Source organism: Palaemon carinicauda, chromosome 39 (assembly GCF_036898095.1).
Source record: "Palaemon carinicauda isolate YSFRI2023 chromosome 39, ASM3689809v2, whole genome shotgun sequence".
NCBI lineage: Eukaryota > Metazoa > Arthropoda > Malacostraca > Decapoda > Palaemonidae > Palaemon > Palaemon carinicauda.
The window spans coordinates 15,911,338-15,930,500 of NC_090763.1; the positions used below are offsets into that span (position 1 = coordinate 15,911,338).

The 19,163-nt window shown below is 47.3% G+C and overlaps 1 protein-coding gene across 1 annotated transcript in view; it reads right to left on the reverse strand.

Moving 5' to 3' along the window:
* DENR (density-regulated protein) overlaps window positions 1–18,226 on the reverse strand; it is a 36,986-nt gene extending 18,760 nt beyond the window's left edge. The window contains exons 1-2 of the mRNA XM_068363262.1: window positions 18,085–18,226; window positions 3,683–3,773 (exon numbers count right to left, since the gene is read on the reverse strand). Coding sequence (XP_068219363.1) covers window positions 3,683–3,772 — 90 coding nt within the window. The 5' untranslated portion in view covers window position 3,773; window positions 18,085–18,226. The remainder of the gene's footprint in view (window positions 1–3,682; window positions 3,774–18,084) is intronic.
* Between the last annotated feature and the right edge of the window lie 937 nt (window positions 18,227–19,163).

Sequence of the window (19,163 nt, forward strand, 5' to 3'; positions counted from 1 at the left end):
ACCCTGGTAACCAATGCCCTACACCAACTGCTACTTGTCCATCAAGGAGCTTGAGGTATCTTAAACCACTTGTTGAGCCGCCACCACAGGACTGGTAGTAAATGTATCGAGTCTCCTGTGGGTCACGTCTTTGAGGTAATGGGCTTTGAATGTGGTTTGTCTTTTCCACACACCCGCTTGGAGAACCTGCAACACAGAGAAGTTGCGTTTAAACGCCAGAGAAGTACTGATTCCCCTGACGTCATGGACTCTAGGTTGACAAGCCTGAGGAGGATCCGGAGCCAAGGCTTTTTCTATCGCGAGGAAACTGTGTTCTTGGTGATCCTCCTCTTTAGACTATCTCACAAACAGAGATTTTAGTCTGGGCCGTGTTGCTGCAGTGCGCTTAAGATAGTATCTCAAACTCCTCACTGGGCAAAGTAACAACTGATCTGGGTCGTTGGTTACAGAACGAAGACTCGCAATCTGATAGGGCCCGAATCTATGGTCCAGCAGCCCCGGATTTTGAGCTTAGCAATAGATTCAATGTCGAAGCTGAGCGTCACTTTCCCCCATCCCCTTGAATGGGCGAGAGGCCATGAAGTTTACAGACTCTCTTTGCCGAGGCTAAAGCGAACAGGAATGCCGTTTTCAAAGTGAGATATCGGTAAGTCGCATGGCATAATGGTTCATAAGGAGGTCCTTTTAACAATCTCAAGACGCAAACCCCGTTCCAATGAGGAGGCCTGATCTCTGACTGGGGGCAAGTGATATCAAAACTCCATATGAGCACAGAAAGCTCCAACGAAGAGGAAATGTCCACTCCTTTCAGCTTGAAGGCAAGGCTTAAGGCTGAGCAATAGCCTTTCATCGCCGATACTGAAAGGAGCTTTTCCTCCCGAAGGTATACAAGAAACTCTGCTATTAATGGAATAGTGGCATTGAGTGGAGAGATATTCCTTCCACAATGCCAACCACAGAAGACTCTCCATTTTGCATGGTAGACCAAGGCAAAGGACCTACGTAAGTGTCCAGACATTTGTTCCACAACTTGTCGAGAAAAGCCCTTCTGAGAGAGGAGACGCTGGATAGCCTCCACGTGTGAAGTCGAAGCGACTGCACGATCTTGTGGAAGATGTTCGCGTGTGGAGGTTTGAGTAGATCTAATCGTGGAGGGAGTTCTCTCGGTAGATCTACTAGAAGTTGCAAGAGGTCTCGAAAGCACTCTTCGTGATGCCATAGCAGACCTACAAGGGTCATCTTACATCTTTGAATGCTCTTGTTTTATTGAGCAGTCTTCTCATCAGACAACACGGGGGAAAGGCGTACACGTCGATGCTGTCCCACCGGTGTTGGAATGCATCTTGCCATAGAGCCAGAGGGTCCGGGAATGGAGAACAGTACAGCGGAAGCTTGCTGTTCAGAGATGTTGCGAACCCCACAAAGTCAGGACTTTGTTGGCTATCTGACGATTCAAAGACCATTGGAGCCTACTATCTGAGTCGCTCTGCTCAAATTGTCCGCTAGCACATTCCTCTTGCCGGGAATGAATCGAGCTGATATAGCCACCGAATGTTCTTCTGACCATCTGAGGATCTTTACTGCAAGATGGCATAGAGGCTGCGAAAAGGTACCGCCCAGTTTGTTTATGTAAGCCACTACTGTGGTGTTGTCGCTCATCAACACCACAGAGTGACCTGCCAGCAATTGTTGGAACTGATGAAGAGCCAGGTAGGCTGCTCTCATCTCTAGAAGATTGAAGTGCTGGTACCTTTCTGACTCTGACCAAAGGCCGGAGATCATATGGTGCAGCAGGTAAGCCCCCCACCCTTCTTTGGATGCATCTGTGAAGAGCATCAAATCCGGAGGGGGAACGAGAAGATTCTGGCCTCACCGAAGGTATTCGTCTACCATCCATCAACTCAAATACGTCACCTGAACCTGAGTTATGGGAACTCGGGTGTCTGGTGGGTTAGTGTGTTGGTTCCATAAGGACATCAACTGCCACTGCAGGGATCTTATCCTGAGGCGGCCATTTGGAAAAAGACGGATAAGAGAGGTTAGGTAGCCTAACAGACTCAACCAACGAGAGGCTGGAAGAACTTCTTTCCTTAGGAAGGGTGCAGCCATTTCCTTCAGCCTGGGTACTCTTTCATCTGGTGGGAAGACTTTCTCTAGGACGGTGTCTATGATCATTCCGAGGTATACAAGTTTCTGTGAGGGCTGCAATGATGACTTCTCATGATTTATCAGGACTCCCAAATCCTGACAAAACTCGAGAAGCATGTCTCGGTGGCGAAGAAAGGTTGTCTCCGAGTTTGCTAGGATCAGCCAGTCGTCCAGATATTTGAGAAGACGGATGCCGTTCCTGTGAGCCCAAGATGACACTAGGGCGAACACAGGTAAATACATGAGTGTCTGCCGCAAGACCGAAGCATAGAACCTTGAACTGGTATGTCTTTCCCTCGTGAATGAATCTTAGATACCTCCTTGAAGACGGATGTTTTGGGATCTGGAAGTATGCGACCTTCAGATCCAGTGCGCACATGAAGTCCCCTGGACACGGTCATCCAACTGGTACGCTTGGATGACCGTGTCTATTGTCTCCATTCTGAACTGAGTCTGTTGGACAAACTTGTTCAGAGGGGAGAGATCGATGACTGGTCTCCAGCCTTCAGTTTTTTTACCCGAAAAATTTAACTGTAAGAGCCTGGACCCTTGTCCACTACCTCTTGGAGAGCACCCTTCTGCAGCATGGTCTGGACTTCAGCCCTGAGGGCTAGCTCTTTTGCAGATCCCTTCGCATAGAAGTCTAGATGCACTGGATCCCAAGTCTGAGGGAGAGATTGAATGAACGGGACGTGATACCCTAGGGCGATTACATCGATCGTCCAGGGATCTGCCCTGTAAAGCGGCCACCTCTGCCAGTGGTGCTGTAGGCATCCTCCCACAGGTGGTAGGTGATGAGGAATGTCATTTCTACTGAGAGAGACCACCTTGGCCACCTCCCTTTCCTCCCTTCTCTCCTCTGAAGGACTTGGACCCTTTCTGTTCCTTGGACTGAAAGGGCCGCTTAGACACCTTGGAAGGTTCCGAGGAGCTGGAAGTTGACTGGTGAGTAGAGGAAGGTGCTTTCCGAGGCTGAGAAGACTGGGAAGGTCTACCATAGGGCTGAGATGTTATGGCCCTACGGAGGAGTAAACCCTGCTCGCAATGATGCCCTCGCCACGTAGGACACAGAGAGTGCAGGTCGGTCTCTAATGACGACCTGAGGGTCCCGCGCATGGCACCCTTTCTCCCTAGACAAGTTCGCATGGTGAAGGCAATCGCAGAAGGAGAACACGCATACCTATAAAGAGAGAGCAAAAATCAAAAGCTCCAATGATAGTCAGGAGAGCGGACATATCCGATCTCTACTGAAACAAAAGAAAAAGTGGCGTCTCTCACTGCTGTAGTATATATAAAGGAGGATGGGCAACCCCCATTCACCACCAGCCTACCCGGTAAGCGGTTAGGCAGTGTTGTCACCTCGCAATTAAAGTCTAATGGCTACCTCCAACTGACGCTGAAAGAATATCCACATAAATAACGGAAGGTTTGTTAGTTTGGGAACAGTTGTAATTTTTAATGCTTTATGCACACATACACTTGAACAAACATCTCAGCCAGAAAACTAAAACTAAATAACAAAAACCTTACTTACTTCTACTGGCATAGTGCAGTTACCACAATATGGTACAGTTAATGGATATTCCACTCCTGGAAGTGGTGTAAGACCAAGCACTTCTGTCATCCTGAAAAATACAAAAATGAAGGTACTGTATAATTAAGATTAAATTAGGGACACAGTCAACAGGCAAAAACAGAATTCTACTGGTAAAATTTGTTATTTTCATACTCACGTGACATTCCCATTGCTTCCTCTGTAGATGCTCAGTTAATTGGCATTTACCCCTAAATATAAAATTAGTTTTCTAATACTTATCTGCACAATCAACATCTGCCAGTAGATATGACAAATTCGGAGATAATTTGTATTTTTCCTAACCATACAAACCTTAGCTATTTACATAGGGTTTACTTTCGGCGTAGCTGAAATGACGAGCCATTAGATTTTAACGAGGGTTAAACTACCCCCGCGCTAGTTAGCACGGGGGTAGGGGAGGGGTAGGTAGCTACCCCTCCCCCCACACCGGTGAGCTGCCTCACTTCACTTAGAGGTAGGACTTGTCTTGGGGGACAGGGCTGGTGGGCAAATGTGTAAATAGCTAAAGTTTGTATGGTTAGGAAAAATACAATTTATCTCCGAATTTGTCATTTGTTCCGTAACCGAAATACAAACCACGCTATTTACATAGGGTGACTTACCCTTAGGCAGGGTGGAAAGTCCCCCGCCTTACTGGCTTTGGCTTACCCGGGGACTCAGAATCCGAGTGAGTGGCCTGAAGTCCTTTATATGGAATTCTAGGCTAGGACGTCCCCATACCACCTCGTCAGGGTAGGGGGGACGCAACAGTATTATACTTAATACTGTACTCAGAACACAAGGAAGCATGGTTTACCAGCAGAGGTTTGAGGTCAGCTATGCAGAGACCCAGGATGCTGCATTCCCCAAGAGAGGGGAGGATGAAGAAAGAAGTAAGGGCCAGACATACTCTTTCATTCACGCAGACTAAAAACGGGTAACAGTGCCCTCAACCTTCTGCTACTTGTCCATTAAGGAGCCTGAGGTTAGACCAGCTGTTGTGCAGCCACCATAGGGCCGATAGAAAAAGTATCGAGGCTCCTGTGGGTCACGTCCTGCAGGTAGTGGGCTGTGAAGGTCGTTTGACGCTTCCAGACCCCAGCTTGTAGCACCTGCGTCACAGAGAAGTTTCTCTTGAAGGCCAGGGACGTGGCGATGCCCCTGACATCATGTGCCCTAGGGCGAAGTGACGGAGGAGGGTCTGGATTCAAGGCATGATGAATAGTCCGTCGAATCCAGGCTGAGATGGTATTCTTGGTAACCCTCCTCTTCGTCCTTCCCGTACTCACAAACAGAGCTTGCACGCGAGGACGGACTGCAGCTGTTCTCTTCAGATAACGTCTCAGACTTCTTACTGGGCAAAGTAGCAGATGATCTGGGTCATCTGTTACGGAACGGAGACTCATAACCCTGAAGGAGTCGAACCGTGGGTCCGGCACTCCAGGGTTCTGAGTCTTGGCAACAAACTCAGGGATGAACCTGAACGTTACCTCCCCCCATCCCCTTGAATGGGCGATGTTGTATGAGAGACCATGAAGTTCACTGACTCGCTTGGCCGAAGCCAGAGCGAGCAGGAATACCATCTTCCAAGTCAGGTGATGGTCAGATGCCTGGCGTAATGGTTCGAACGGAGGTCTCTTCAGAGCCCTGAGGACCCGAACCACGTTCCAAGGAGGCGGTCTCACTTTCGACTGAGGGCAGGTAAGCTCGTAGCTTCGTATGAGTAAGGAAAGTTCCAGCGAGGAGGAAATGTCTATTCCTTTCAGCCTGAAGGCAAGGCTTAAGGCTGAGCGATAGCCTTTCACCGCCGAGACCGAAAGGCGCATTTCCTCCCGCAAGTAAACGAGGAACTCCGCTATTGCTAGAATAGAGGCATTGAGGGGAGAGATACCCCTTCCACGACACCAACCACAGAAGACTCCACTTCGCCTGGTAGACAGATGCGGATGACTTTCGCAGGTGTCGAGACATCCTTTCCACAACTTGTTGCGAAAAGCCTCTCTCAGTGAGGAGACGCTGGATAGTCTCCAGGCGTGAAGCCGAAGCGATGCTACGGCTTTGTGGAAGATGTTGCAATGTGGTTGTCTGAGTAGCTCGTGTCGTGGGGGAAGCTCTCTCGGGGGTTCCGTCAGGAGCTGCAGAAGGTCCGGGGACCACTCTGCATGATGCCATAGCGCAGCTATTAAGGTCATCGACAGGTTGACCGATAGTCTGGTCTTGTTGAGCACCCTTCTCATCAGACAGAACGGTGGGAAGGCGTACACGTCGATGTTGTCCCACCGTTGTTGAAAGGCATCTTGCCAGAGTGCCTTGGGGTCCGGGACTGGGGAGCAGTACAGCGGCAGCTTGAAATTCAAGGCTGTCGCGAACAGGTCCACTGTCGGGGAACCCCACAAAGTCAGGACTTTGTTGGCTATCCGAGGATCCAAAGACCACTCGGTACTCACTATCTGCGAAGCTCTACTCAGACTGTCGGTGAGCACATTCCTTTTGCCAGGAATGAAGCGAGCTGATAGACGTATCGAGTGGACTTCGGTCCATCTCAGTATCTCTACTACAAGATGGGATAGCTGTAGTGAAAAGGCACCTCCCTGCTTGCTGATATAAGCCACTGCTGTGGTGTTGTCGCTCATCACCACCACGGAGTGGCCCGCCAGGGTCTGTTGGAACTGTTGAAGGGCCAGAAATACGGCTTTCATCTCTAGCAGGTTGATGTGGAGGTACTTTTCTGATTCTGACCATAGGCCTGAGGCCCTCTGGTTCAGAACGTGGGTCCCCCACCCTTCTTTTGATGCGTCCAAAAACAGCATCAAATCCGGGGGAAGGACGAGAAGATCCACTCCCTTTCGAAGGTTGTCGTCGGTCAGCCACCATCGCAGGTCCGTCCATTCCGCAGGTCCTATTGAGACCAGAGAGTCTGGGGAATCGATGCCTTGATCCCACCGGGACTTGAGCCGCCACTGCAGGGATCTCATCCTGAGGCGGCCGTTGAGAACTAGACGGGCCAAGGAGGCTAGGTGACCTAAGAGACGTAACCAAGATTGGGCTCGAAGGTCTTCTCGACTGAGGAAAGGCTTTGCAACCCTCCTCAGCCTTGCTATCCTGTCGTCTGATGGAAAGGCTTTGTGGAGATTGGTGTCTAATATCATGCCTAGATATACCAGTCGTTGTGTTGGGAGCAGAGAGGACTTCTCGAGATTTACCATGATCCCTAGATCTTGGCAAAATCCCAGAAGCCTGTCTCGGTGTCGAAGAAGGATCGACTCCAAGTCTGCCAGGATCAGCCAGTCGTCCAGATAACGGAGGAGACGGATGCCGTTCCTGTGCGCCCACGAAGATATCAGTGTGAACACTCTGGTGAACACCTGAGGTGCTGTGGAGAGACCAAAACACAGCACCTTGAACTGGTAGATCTTGTTGTCTAGGCTGAATCTTAGGTACTTCCTGGAAGACGGATGGATTGGGATCTGGAAGTACTGTACGCGCCCTTCAGATCCAGTGTGCACATGAAGTCTTGCGGTCTCACTGCAAGTCTGACCGTGTCTGCTGTCTCCATGCTGAACGAAGTTTGCTTGACAAACTTGTTCAGGGCTGAGAGGTCGATGACGGGTCTCCAGCCTCCAGACGCCTTCTTTACAAGAAAGAGTCGACTGAAGAAGCCTGGAGAGCCGTCTACGACCTCCTGGAGAGCATCCTTCTTGAGCATGGTCTCGACTTCTGCCCGGAGGGCTAGACCCTTTCCCGATCCCATGGCATAGGAGCTCAACGACACTGGATTCGCTGTCAGGGGAGGTAGAGATGAAATGAACGGGACGCGATATCCTTGTCCAATCACAGAGACCGTCCAGGAATCAGCCCCGTGTTGCTGCCACCTGAGCACGCAACTTTGCAAGCATCCCCCCACAGGTGGACACGCAGGGGGATTGCCACTCCTAGTAATTTGCGGCCTCGGCCGCTCCTTCTAGGATTTCTGCCTCCCCTGGAGGACTTTCCGCCCTTCTTGTCTTTGACAGGAAAGGGCTGCGGTTTAGACACCTTGGTCTTAGCTGCCAGAGCCTTCTTCGGTGTCCTGCAAGGCTGCTGTTGTTGTTGAGGAGCTGGAGGTTTGTAGGGCCGAGATGTAAGGGCCTTCTGGAGGAGTGAATCATGACTCGTCTTCCTCCACCTCTCAGCTGTCCGTTCTACATCCTTGGGCTCACACAGGTTTCCTCCAAGGATGGAGGAATGTCTGAGCTTGCTGACATCCATAGCGGGGACCTTCGGGTGGAACCTCTCAGTCACCGCATCACGACGCTTAAGAATCGAGTTAGCCCACAGGTTAGTGACCTGGTGAGCTAAAAACTCGATGGAGCACGTGCCCGAGAGGAGGAAGGTCTCCAGGGCCTTCCTATTGCTCTCCTTGGACAAGTCCTCAGTGCGCAATAGGATGCCCAGAGAACCTAGCCAGACATCCAGCCACGAAGTGGCCTGCATGGCACACTTCGCGACTTTCTCCTGGCTGAGGATCTCCGACGCTGAGAATGTCACCTGCTGGGCATTGCGTTTCTCTAAAGAGAGACCTCTGGTGAGCTCTTCCACGGAGTGGTGGAGGGGAAGAGCTAAACAAGACTCCTCCATGATCTCGAAGTACCTCCTCTGCTGAACGCGAGGAGGTGGGAAGAGCTTGTTCCCGGCAGAAGAGCGGCTGGAGGAGGCGAGCTCGGAAAGCTGGCCCTCGACCTTGTCCCTGGCACTCTTCACCCCCTGGGACCAGGGCAGGGCTGCACTGGTCTTGGGGGGCTTCTGAATGCCGTAAACCTGGTCCAGGACCGTATCCTTGCCTTCGCGAGGGGCAGTCTCGGGGTCCTTAAAACTATTGAGTTGCCTCATTAGATTAAGGACCTACCAGAAGACGTGCTTAGACTCGCGCTGCTCTCCTCCTTGTGGACTGGCAGCTAAGTCTCCTGTCCCCATTGGCTCTTCATGGGGGGATACACCTACGTTCTCCGGGGAAAGGTTGGCTCTGGACGACACCTCGACGATGACTTGGGTATCGTCTTTGAGTCCTTGGGCTCCCTCCTGGGAGGGATACAGGACTCCAGCAAAGAGGTCTGGAAGGTCCCTCCTACGCGAGACGTTTCTCTTCCTTGAGGTGGGGTTCCTCCCATTGGTGCCGTGGGAGTGTGCCTCACCTCACTGGATTCTCCCGAGGACAGGAAAGGTTCGTCCACAGGAGAAGGAGTAAACGCCTGCAAAGGGGAAGGGGCCTTCCCGACGGACCTCTTGGGAGCCAGCTTAACCCTGGGAGAAGTCACCGCGAAATCCACTCCTCTCCTTCTCTTCAGCGAGGGCGAGGGAGCCTTTGGTTTTAGTCCCAAATCGGCGAGGGCAGGCTTCATAGCCTGCACGACCGCTTTCATCAGGGAACCAAACCAAGGCTGGCGGCTGACTGACGCAGTGTCGGCGATTCCCGCTGGAGGGAAGGAGATCGGCTGATCCTTAAGAGTGGAAACTACAGGGCCTGCCTGAAAAGAAGAAAGGGAAGAAGAATGTTGCCTGGACCTCTCCGATGAGTCTTCCTGCTCCTAGACGCGTGCTCGGCGCTTCCGAGATGGCGATCGCGAGGACGATCTGGAAGCACACGGCCCCGGTAACTCGCAAGGTTGGGCGCTCTGCGAAACCCGGCGGGAATCGCGTTAGGGGTCGCGCGCGGGCGACCGTTGGCGCGCGGAGAAGAGGGCGCGGGCGTGCTGGCGAGTTGGCGAGGGGGGGCGCAGGCGAAAGTGTGCGTGAATGCGCAGGCGAAAGTGTGCGTGAATGCGCAGGCGAAAGTGTGCGTGAATGCACAGGTGAGCGCGAGTGCCTGGGTGATCGCTGGCGATCAGAGGAATGATGGCGCGTAGGCGAACGGTGGAGACTAGGCGGGCGTGCATGCACTTTAGAAGTGCGCGCAGGCGGCGGTCGACGCGCAGGGGAATGCTGGCGAGGCAACGGAACAATGTCCTTGCCTGCGCCCAGATCCGAAGATCGTGGGCGCGTGGGCGAACATGGGCGCGCATCAGGAACTGGGCGCGTGGGCGAACATGGGCGCGCATCAGGAACTGGGCGCGTAGTAGTGCGCTCACGAGCAGGAGGTTGACGGCGCTCAGGAGACGGTTGACGCGCAGGGCGCACAGCAGGGACCGAAGGGTGCGTGCGCGCAGGCGAGCGCTGGAGAGCGCTGGAGAGCAGGAGAGCGCTGACGATCAGGAGAGCGCTGACGATCAGGGGCGCGTTGGCGATCAGGAGAGCGCTAGCGAGAAGAGTCTGGCGACTCATCCGCCGGAGGGCGCTGGCGAGCAGGAGAGCGCTGGCGAGCAGGTGAACGCTGGCGAGCAGGAGAGCGCTGGCAAGCAGGAGAGCGCTGGCGATCAGGAGAGCGCTGGCGAGGAGAGTCAGGAGACTCTTCAGCAGGAGAGCGCTGGCGAGCAGGAGAGCGCTGGCGATCAGGAGAGCGCTGGCGATCAGGAGAGCGCTGGCGAGGAGAGTCAGGAGACTCTTCAGCAGGAGAGCGCTGGCGCACAGGAGAGCGCTGACGAGCAGGAGGGCGCTGGCGATCAGAAGAGCGGTGGCGCTTGCGCGCTACTGAAGGGCGCACAGGTGAAACCTGGCGCGGAAGAGACTTACCCACATTGTGGGATAAGCCCTTCTGCCCCGAAGGGACCGTTGCTTGCGTAGGCAAGGAAGATCTGGCAGGCACAGGAGTTCGCGAACGATCTGCGGAGAGGTCCAGTGATGTTACTGCCACGGTCTGCTCCCGATGAGAAGAGTCCTTTGCAGGGGACGACGAGGATGAAGACCCGAAGAGAAGGCGCCTCTTAACTCCCTTGTAAGGAGAAGGAAGGCCTCGGCGACGAAGAGGAGGCCGAGCCTTGCGGCGAAGGCGACCTCGAGGCAGGGTATCACCGTTGTCGGTCCTCCGAAGAGGAGTCTCTGATAGTGCACTCCCCCGAGGGAGAGCAACACTCGCAGGAGAAACCGTTGGACCCAGCTTCCCCCTCGAAGGATGTTCGGAAGGGGAACCTGAGCCTTCAGCAACATCCGCAACAGTAGCAGCTGGGGTTTGACCCGACCCGTCGGACGCCTCTGCCACAACAATGTCGATAATAGCCAGAGGGTCTACCTCTGGTATTACCGGCGACTGTTGGACAGCTGCCCCCAACTGGATTAGATCAAACAGGGCTTCCTTGGAGGGCAAGCCCTTAAGCCCCAAGGAAGCCCAAAGCTGGAAAAGATCATTGTTAGAAACAGTCTGGTCATAATCCACAAAATCAATAAATCCTCCCCCGGAGGGGAAGGGGGAGCTGCCTCGCTATGGGAGGCCACACCCTCACCTGAACCCCGAGATTGGGAAACAAAAGGACCTGCGCTACCACTCGGCGGCCTCTCACGAGAGACCGAACGAGTGGGAGCTTCGGAGGAGGTTTGGGCAACAGAAGAAGAGTCCTTGGAGCCTCCTTCCCCAGGGCAGTCCCTGAGGGAGAACGGTCTCGCTTAGAACTCTTCTTACGCCGCCGGGCAAACCTCTCCCACTGGGAGGTGGGCCACTCCCGACATTCCATACAAACATTATCACTTTCACACCGTTGACCTCGACACTGCGGGCAAATGGTGTGAGGGTCTGTCTCGACTGCCGACATGAATGTTCCACAGTGGCGGTCGGGAAGTCCAGGGCATTTCCGCATGATGGGAAGAAAAGGTAGAGGCCAACTTCAAACACAAACACACACTGAAAGAAAAAGAAAAACAGATTAAGTCTGTCAAATATGCGAGGACGGGACAAAAACGTCTGTACATCGCCCGAGCCAAAAGTGAAGTGAGGCAGTTCACCGGTGTGTGGGGGGGAGGGGGGGGGAGGGATAGCTACCTACCCCTCCCCTACCCCCGTGCTAACTAGCGCGGGGGTAGTTTAACCCTCCTTAAAATCTAATGGCTCGTCATTTCAACTACGCCGAAAGTAAACCCTAAGTAAATAGCGTGTTTTGTATTTCGGTTACGGAACAACTTTGCTTTTTATGTAATGGGTCCCCAGTAGTTAGGATAACTGAGCTCCAGCATTGGCAGATACCAATATCCCCTTTATTTTAAGTGTTAGTTGAGTACTAGACAAAATAAATTCATGACAAATTCAATTGGTCACACTTACCAAAAGTAAATATAGTAACAAAGGATACAATTCAATACTGAACACAAATCCAGCAAGGCATTTTCAACTTTGTTTTTCACATACCCACATTTACAGTAACTGGAACTGCAATATTCATCAATCACACAACTCATTTCCTTTCATAAGTCTGATGTTCTCTAAAAAGGTGTGTGCAAAATTTCTCTGCTTGTTTATAGAAACACTATTTTCTAATATTATTCTATCTTATTTCATTATTCATCAGTTAATTGGTAGTTCGCCATTATTTTTTATGTCTTTTCTCTTAATTGTTTACTTCTCTCTAAATAAATTACTGTATATTAGTATAATTTCTGCATTTCCAGTGTCAGATGTTTTCTCAGGTTTGTTGGCTTTTGATCAAACACAAATACAAACCATCATCCTTTATGAAGGAAACTAATCCTTAGGTGGATGGAAGTTCCAGTTCCAACTGGCTGGAAACTTGAACCAGGAATTTGAAACTTGTGCATGCATGATGCTGAAAGAGTTAAGGTTCCATCCATCACGTGTAACAGCGGTTTGATAGTACCAAGAGAGTTTATAGTCCTGGCTTAAGATGTTGTTTTTCAGCCGAGAATCTCTATGTTGTACACCTAGTAAAATTATGTGAAGGATCTGAATAACATCTGAAGACCTTTTAAGATTATGGGTTTGTTTGGCTACATCACACTCCCCCTCGAAAGAAGTGTGGATAAAATACTCCTCTATATCTGAGTACACAACAGCCACACACTGATTGGGGCTTACCTAATGATCAGATCGAGCCCAGCTGGTGAGGTTCTAGATGTTGTGCCACAAGAGAGGGAAAGATTGAGAGGCAAAGAATGCCAGTCATTTTTACTTCCATCCCAGTCTAACACATAACACTTCGCCTTGATCTGAAGTTAATGGTCTGTGAGAGAGGCCAAAGTAGCTATACCCCCTGCTATGCAGCTAAAATAGGCCCTAAGGAGAAAGTATCCATGGACCTGTGGGTCACATCCTGTAGGTAATGATCAATGAAATACCTGCATCAGAGAGATTTCTTTAAAAACCAAGGAGGCCTTTATATCTCTGACATTATGAGCTTTTATCTGTGTTCCCCCAGAGGAAGAAAGAGCAGAGGGCGAGAGCATCCATGTAATCACTTCACTCAGCCAGAATGACGTCCTTTTCTTTGATATTTTCTTCTTCATCCTACCTACCCTATCAATGGTATAGAGGCTCCGAGAGGGTCAACACCCCTCCCCCGACACCAACACAGGAGGAGGCCCATTTGGCCTGTATCTGTTGTTGAGGACTTGTGGAGGTATCCTGACATCTCCTTCACAGTCTATTGCAAAAAAGTCTCTCTTTGATAAGAGATGCTAGATAATCTTCATGTATGAAGCCGAAGGGATCCCTCTGTACTATAGAAGATTCGGGTTTGAGGTTGGCACAACAGGTCGGGGAGAGAAGGTAACTGTACCAGCATTAGTAGAAGATCTGGGTACCATTCCAACAGCGGCCACTTTGGAGCTAAGAGAGTCATGTTGAGGTTGGGCGTTGCTCATACTCAGTTAAGACGCTCATTATCAGGCAAAATGGCAGAAAAACATAAGCATCGAGGCCATCCCATGGGTGCTGAAATGCGCCCTAAACTCCTGCTTCTACGTCTGGAGCTGGAGAGCAGTGCACTGGAAGATTGTGGTCTAGGGAAGTAGCAAATAGGTTCACTGTCGAAGAACCCCATGAAGCCAGGATCTCTACTGCTATAAGGACATAAAAGACCATTTGGAACCAACTACCTGAAGCTGCATCTTACAAAATCTCTGTACTTTATCTATTTTGTAAAAAGCAGCATAGCACTGAATGTCAATTTGGGAACATCGAGGGCGCAATGAGATATATGCCTCCGCAATGAGTAAGAACCCTGTTTCTTAGGTTAGGTTGGGATACACCCCTGTATTTCAATAATTCTGTTAACCCCAATGGGATACTGTTATTGAGGGTGTTTGAAATGTATGCCTCTTAGTAGACACAGCAAATATCTGATGAAAAATTTGTCCCATTGAGTTATAGTGGGCAAGCTATATATCCCCAAGAGCAAGATATTTGGAGCCTTTGTAGTTGGTTAGAACGGAGTGGGTCAGTAATTGAAATGCCGGTAAAAATTTACTATAGCACTCTCTTCCTAATTCTCTCCTATATAATACTATGAAGAGTAATATGTCTGGCTATATATATATATATATATATATATATATATATATATATATATATATATATATATATATATATATATATATATATATATATATATTATATATATATATATATATATATATATATATTATATATATATATATATATATATATATATATATATATATATATATATATATATATATATATGTATATATATATATATATATATATATATATATATATATATATATATATATATATAAATATATTTCCTGTCATGCTCAGGTAGGGAGAGAGGGAATAGTTATATCCTGGTGAGAAGGCATACCCAAGAGATGCACTCAGAAACCACCATCTTCCAAAAAATTGTCAAACCACTTCTGGCAAGATAACAATAATCATAATACCGGTATACAGTATTGTAAATCACAAAACTAGCTTCATAATATAAAAAATTATAAAAGCTATATGTATTTAGCTATGCAAATCTACAGTAAGTCCTTTAGTAAGGCAAGATTCTGGCTAAAGCTGGTAACGGTCACTGAAGAATTACAGTATCGAGGTTCTGGCAAACGCCACCCAGTATTCACTGGCGGTCCACGTTCGGAGCCTCCATTCTGATAATAGCCGTCATGTTAAAAAGACATGTTTCCAATGCTCTTAACCACCCAGAAGTTTTGTGAACTTTGGTGAATTTTTTTCCTAATATTCTCTTTTTCTCATTGTAGTATGAGTGTGAAGGAACTTTGTAAAATGCAGACATGCCCAGGACGGCCAGATCAACACTGTGGAACCTTAAGAGTAAGGTTATGATTGATCCTCGTTATTCGTGACTAACATACAGAGGGCACCGCCATATTTTAGACTCCCCCTTCTGATGTGTGCAGGGAGTGGTCGCCCTCCCAGTGAGGAAGATTTCATAGGACAAAAATAATCAGGATAGCATAAAATTTAAGGTGTATGTATCATGACAGCCATGTCCCACAAATCCCTTATTCTCAACCCTATCGCTAACGTGGGCCACCGCCCACGTTAGGTAAGTAGGTAAGGACACAGCTTGTATGTTAGGTTAGGTGGGGAAGTTTATCTTATGCTGTGTTCTATGCACGTGGGATATCCTCTCCATCGTTAAACAAAGGCTCGCAAAATTTGCCAGAGAAAGTCGATTTGACAAGTATTAAAGTTTACAGTTTACGGTATTATTATAGTTCTGGTTGGGACAACATTTTCTAATAAGAAAAAATTTCTTTTAAGAAAGCCCTAGTTTTCTTTGAAAATAACCTCTATTTACATGGCAAATAAATTGTGAGATATACCCTAATATGTCTGCCGGGCCCTCCCAACTAACTACACACAACCCAGGTTTTGTAAGAATTTTGTATCGTTAGATTATTATAGTAAACTTTAGAAGTATAGTGTTTTCATACTGATCTTTCCTGATTCCCTTACATTACACACATACAATAAAACAAAGTTCTGTGTAAACTAGAGAGAAAGATAATGCAGAAGTGACTACGCCTTAAAGAAAATAAGTCATTGTACCATCTCTTTTTTACCTAAAGGCAGAATTCTGTATAATTTTCAGGCAAGAGCTTCTTTAGATAACATGGCTAGGACGAGGCCCTTGCAGTGGGGATGACCACTGCTGTCGATATAAGAGGCTTGCCTTGCATAGGTTAACCTAGATACTGGCAAAACAGACGCAGCCCGTTCAATATCTAGGTTGTTATAGCCTATGCCTATACGTATGGTAAATGCTACATGTACCGGTAAAGTTATCGCTATAGGATACTGTACTCATAATCAGGGGTTTTATTATAGTTCCAGTCAGTGAAATATTTTTAATAAAAAATACTGTTTTTCCCATAGAAAAACTCCCGTTACCTTGGAAATTGACATTTAGGAGCCTTTGTATGTCAGCGGCCAGTTCCTCCCTTGTGGATTAAAAATGGACATCAACTAACCTTAACTTTTCCCCCTAACCTAACCTTCAAGCCTTGTCCTTACCTACTTACCTAACAGGGGGGGGGGCGTCGACCCCCCTTACACTGCCGTATTCATACATGCAGGTGGCCACTATCCTACATACACCCCGCCTATGCTTATACATACGGTAGATGGTACATGTATCGGTTAAAGGTATCGCTATAGGTTACTGTACGCATAATTACGGGTTTTATAGTTTTGGTCAGTGAAATATTTTGGAGCCTTTGTAGATCAGCGGCCAGGTCCTCCCGCGGACATAGAAAACGGGAATTTCTTCCCGTTTTCTAACCCTTCGTAAGACGTGGCCGTTGTTCTACAACAGAATGTTCTGCCAAAACTCTAGAATAGAACACTGCCTAACTTGAATGGGCCCACCTAACCTTACCTACAACACGTGTCTCTCCTTAACGGGGGGGCTGACGCCCCCCTGCGACCCCCCGTACATAGCCGTATAATTATTCTTAAACACCTAAACGGGGGGGCTACCGCCCCCCTGCGACCCCCCTTACACTTGCCTATTCTTAATCGGCCGACATCATGCATACATGTGGCCGCGATCACACAAACCAGAAACGGAGAGGGTTGTACTTACATTATTTCCTGTTCAGCTTGCGGGTTTATTCGTAACCTCTACAACGGCCCCCTACTTATTCAAAGTCACTGAAGTCCGAGTTTTCAACTGGTATTGGCTTTCTGCCGAGAGACAACTTCTTCGCGACAGAAGTTGTACCAATCAACTAGTGTGTGAGAGGCAAACTTTTTGTACATAGGGAGAATCTGGTTCTGAGAAAAACCATAAATAAAACTTGCTAATATAACAAACACATCTTCGTACGGTAGCTTTGATCGTGAAAAAAAGCTACCGTGGTTAGGGGCGATCTTCTTTCGGCAATAACTATATGAACAACGCCAAAAAAACTTAGCTTTTCCACTATTCGCCGATTTTCCATCATACTTGTAGCGCATTTCACCGATATGACATTTTGCACAAATGCCGGAAAAGTCGCCTAAAAGTCCCATTTTATATAAATATTTTGTAAACTCAGCACTTGTTGTAAAGTTCATAATCCTCAACATACTAGGATTGACTGAATTGAAAAAAGATTCACAAGTATCTACACACTGGTTAGTTGCCATCGCGCCGCGTTGGTAAAGAATGAGCATTTCCGACCCTCGATGGGTGCTCCCGTTTCCGTATTTGAATTTTTAGAAAAAATGAGTTATGATTGGGTGAAAAAGTTAATCCTAGTTAATCCCCAGGTCAAGTGGGGTCCCATTGGGTCGTTTCAAATTGCCGCGGCCGATTAATAATTCAGAATTCCGCCGCTATGGCGCTGTTGATTCGATCAGAACGTCATCTATAGGGAATTCTAGGAACTATGGGAGCGAGAAACTGCGTGGCAAGGTACAGAGCTCGTTCGACTTATAAATTTCACGTCGAATTAGATGGTTTTCAAAATCTTTGTATATCGGTATAGTAAGTACTTACCCTGGATATTTATAACATTCTGAACAGTTAATATTCTATACAAGTTTCCGATAAAGTTGAAAATAAGGCGGCCGCTATCATACATGCAGGTGGCCGCCATCCTACACACATCCCAATATTTTTAATAAAAAATATTGTAAGGCCTAAGGGAAAACTCCCGTTATCTTCGAAAATGACATTTTTTTTTAAGCTAATAAACAATTAATGAGATATACCCTAATATATTCGCCGATAATGGGAGTCACCCAGTTGGGAAACGGGTGTTTGGGGTGGGGGAAAATATACTGGGGAAAACATATTTGTTTTTCTCTAAACATTATTTTCCGGTACGCATATTTTGTCCATGGAAAATCTTTCCCTTACTGCATCTATAATTATACTTAATTATGGCCTTGCCGATTATGAATGACGAAATATGGGTACAATGACCTAGACTAAGGTAAGACAAATCTAAGATGACTCTTCTTTTCACAAACTTTGTGCTAAAAGAAAAACGCATTAAGAAAGCACAACAATAAATTATAATTATAATACCTGAATTAATGAAGTCTAAATAGAATCCACAAAGTTACACTAGTGTGGGAAATGTAGAGCGGTAGGGATTGTTATGTAGATTCTTCTTCAGATCTTCTTTGGGAAATTGGGGATCTGTAGACAGTACAGTGTTGCCATGAGTTTTTTTTTCCCAAGTTAAGTAGTAGTAGTAGTAGTAGTAGTAGTAGTAGTAGTAGTAGTAGTAGTAGTGGTAGTAGTAGTAGTAGTAGTAAATATGTATAATAAGAGAGAAATGATAAATAATACTATTAGATACATTTGACTATTTATTAAACTTACAATATGACATAATAGAATAACTAATTTCCTTTAGATAGACTGGTCTAATTCATATTATAATGGACAAAATAAAATAATATAGAATTAAATAGCATAGTACTATTACTCATCATCTTGCACATTTTTATACAAAATTTTACCATTCCTAATACGAGCTATCATGTCACTTGTAGGATCAAAATGATTGCAGTCTCCCTCGTCTTTTATGCATTCAGTTGTTAAAATAGCTGCATTTATGGTTGAAGTATTCAGCCTGTTTCTTTGTTTTGTTTTTAATATATTCACTTTACTGAATACTTTCTCGCATTCAGCATTGGAATGTGGTAGACCTAGCAAAGCTAATGCAAAATTTGAGAGTTCTTTAAAGTCCTCTTCACTTTTATGCAACTGCGCCCAAAATTTGTCAACCTCCTTATTCTCTATATTCAATGAGCCTTTAACAAGTGGTAATTTCCTCCAGTGGCTGTCAATTTTTTGGAGTAGATCACTATGATCCCTATGGGCTATGCAAGGTAGTTCAGAAATTAGTGGTAGTATGGTAGGCACCTCCTTTCTGAAATCAGACGAAAGAGCATTTTTGGGTGTTATATAATGAAGCTGTGAGAGTACTGCTTTCTGAAAATCATACCACTTCATTATTTGCAAGCATGCAGTTTGTAAAAACTGCCTTATACGATAAGAAAACTCACGCAAATCTCAGGACTATTAATGGACAGTAGCACTTTAACTCCTAAATACAAATGACTATTACCAATATGTTTTTCTTGATTTGTGAAATC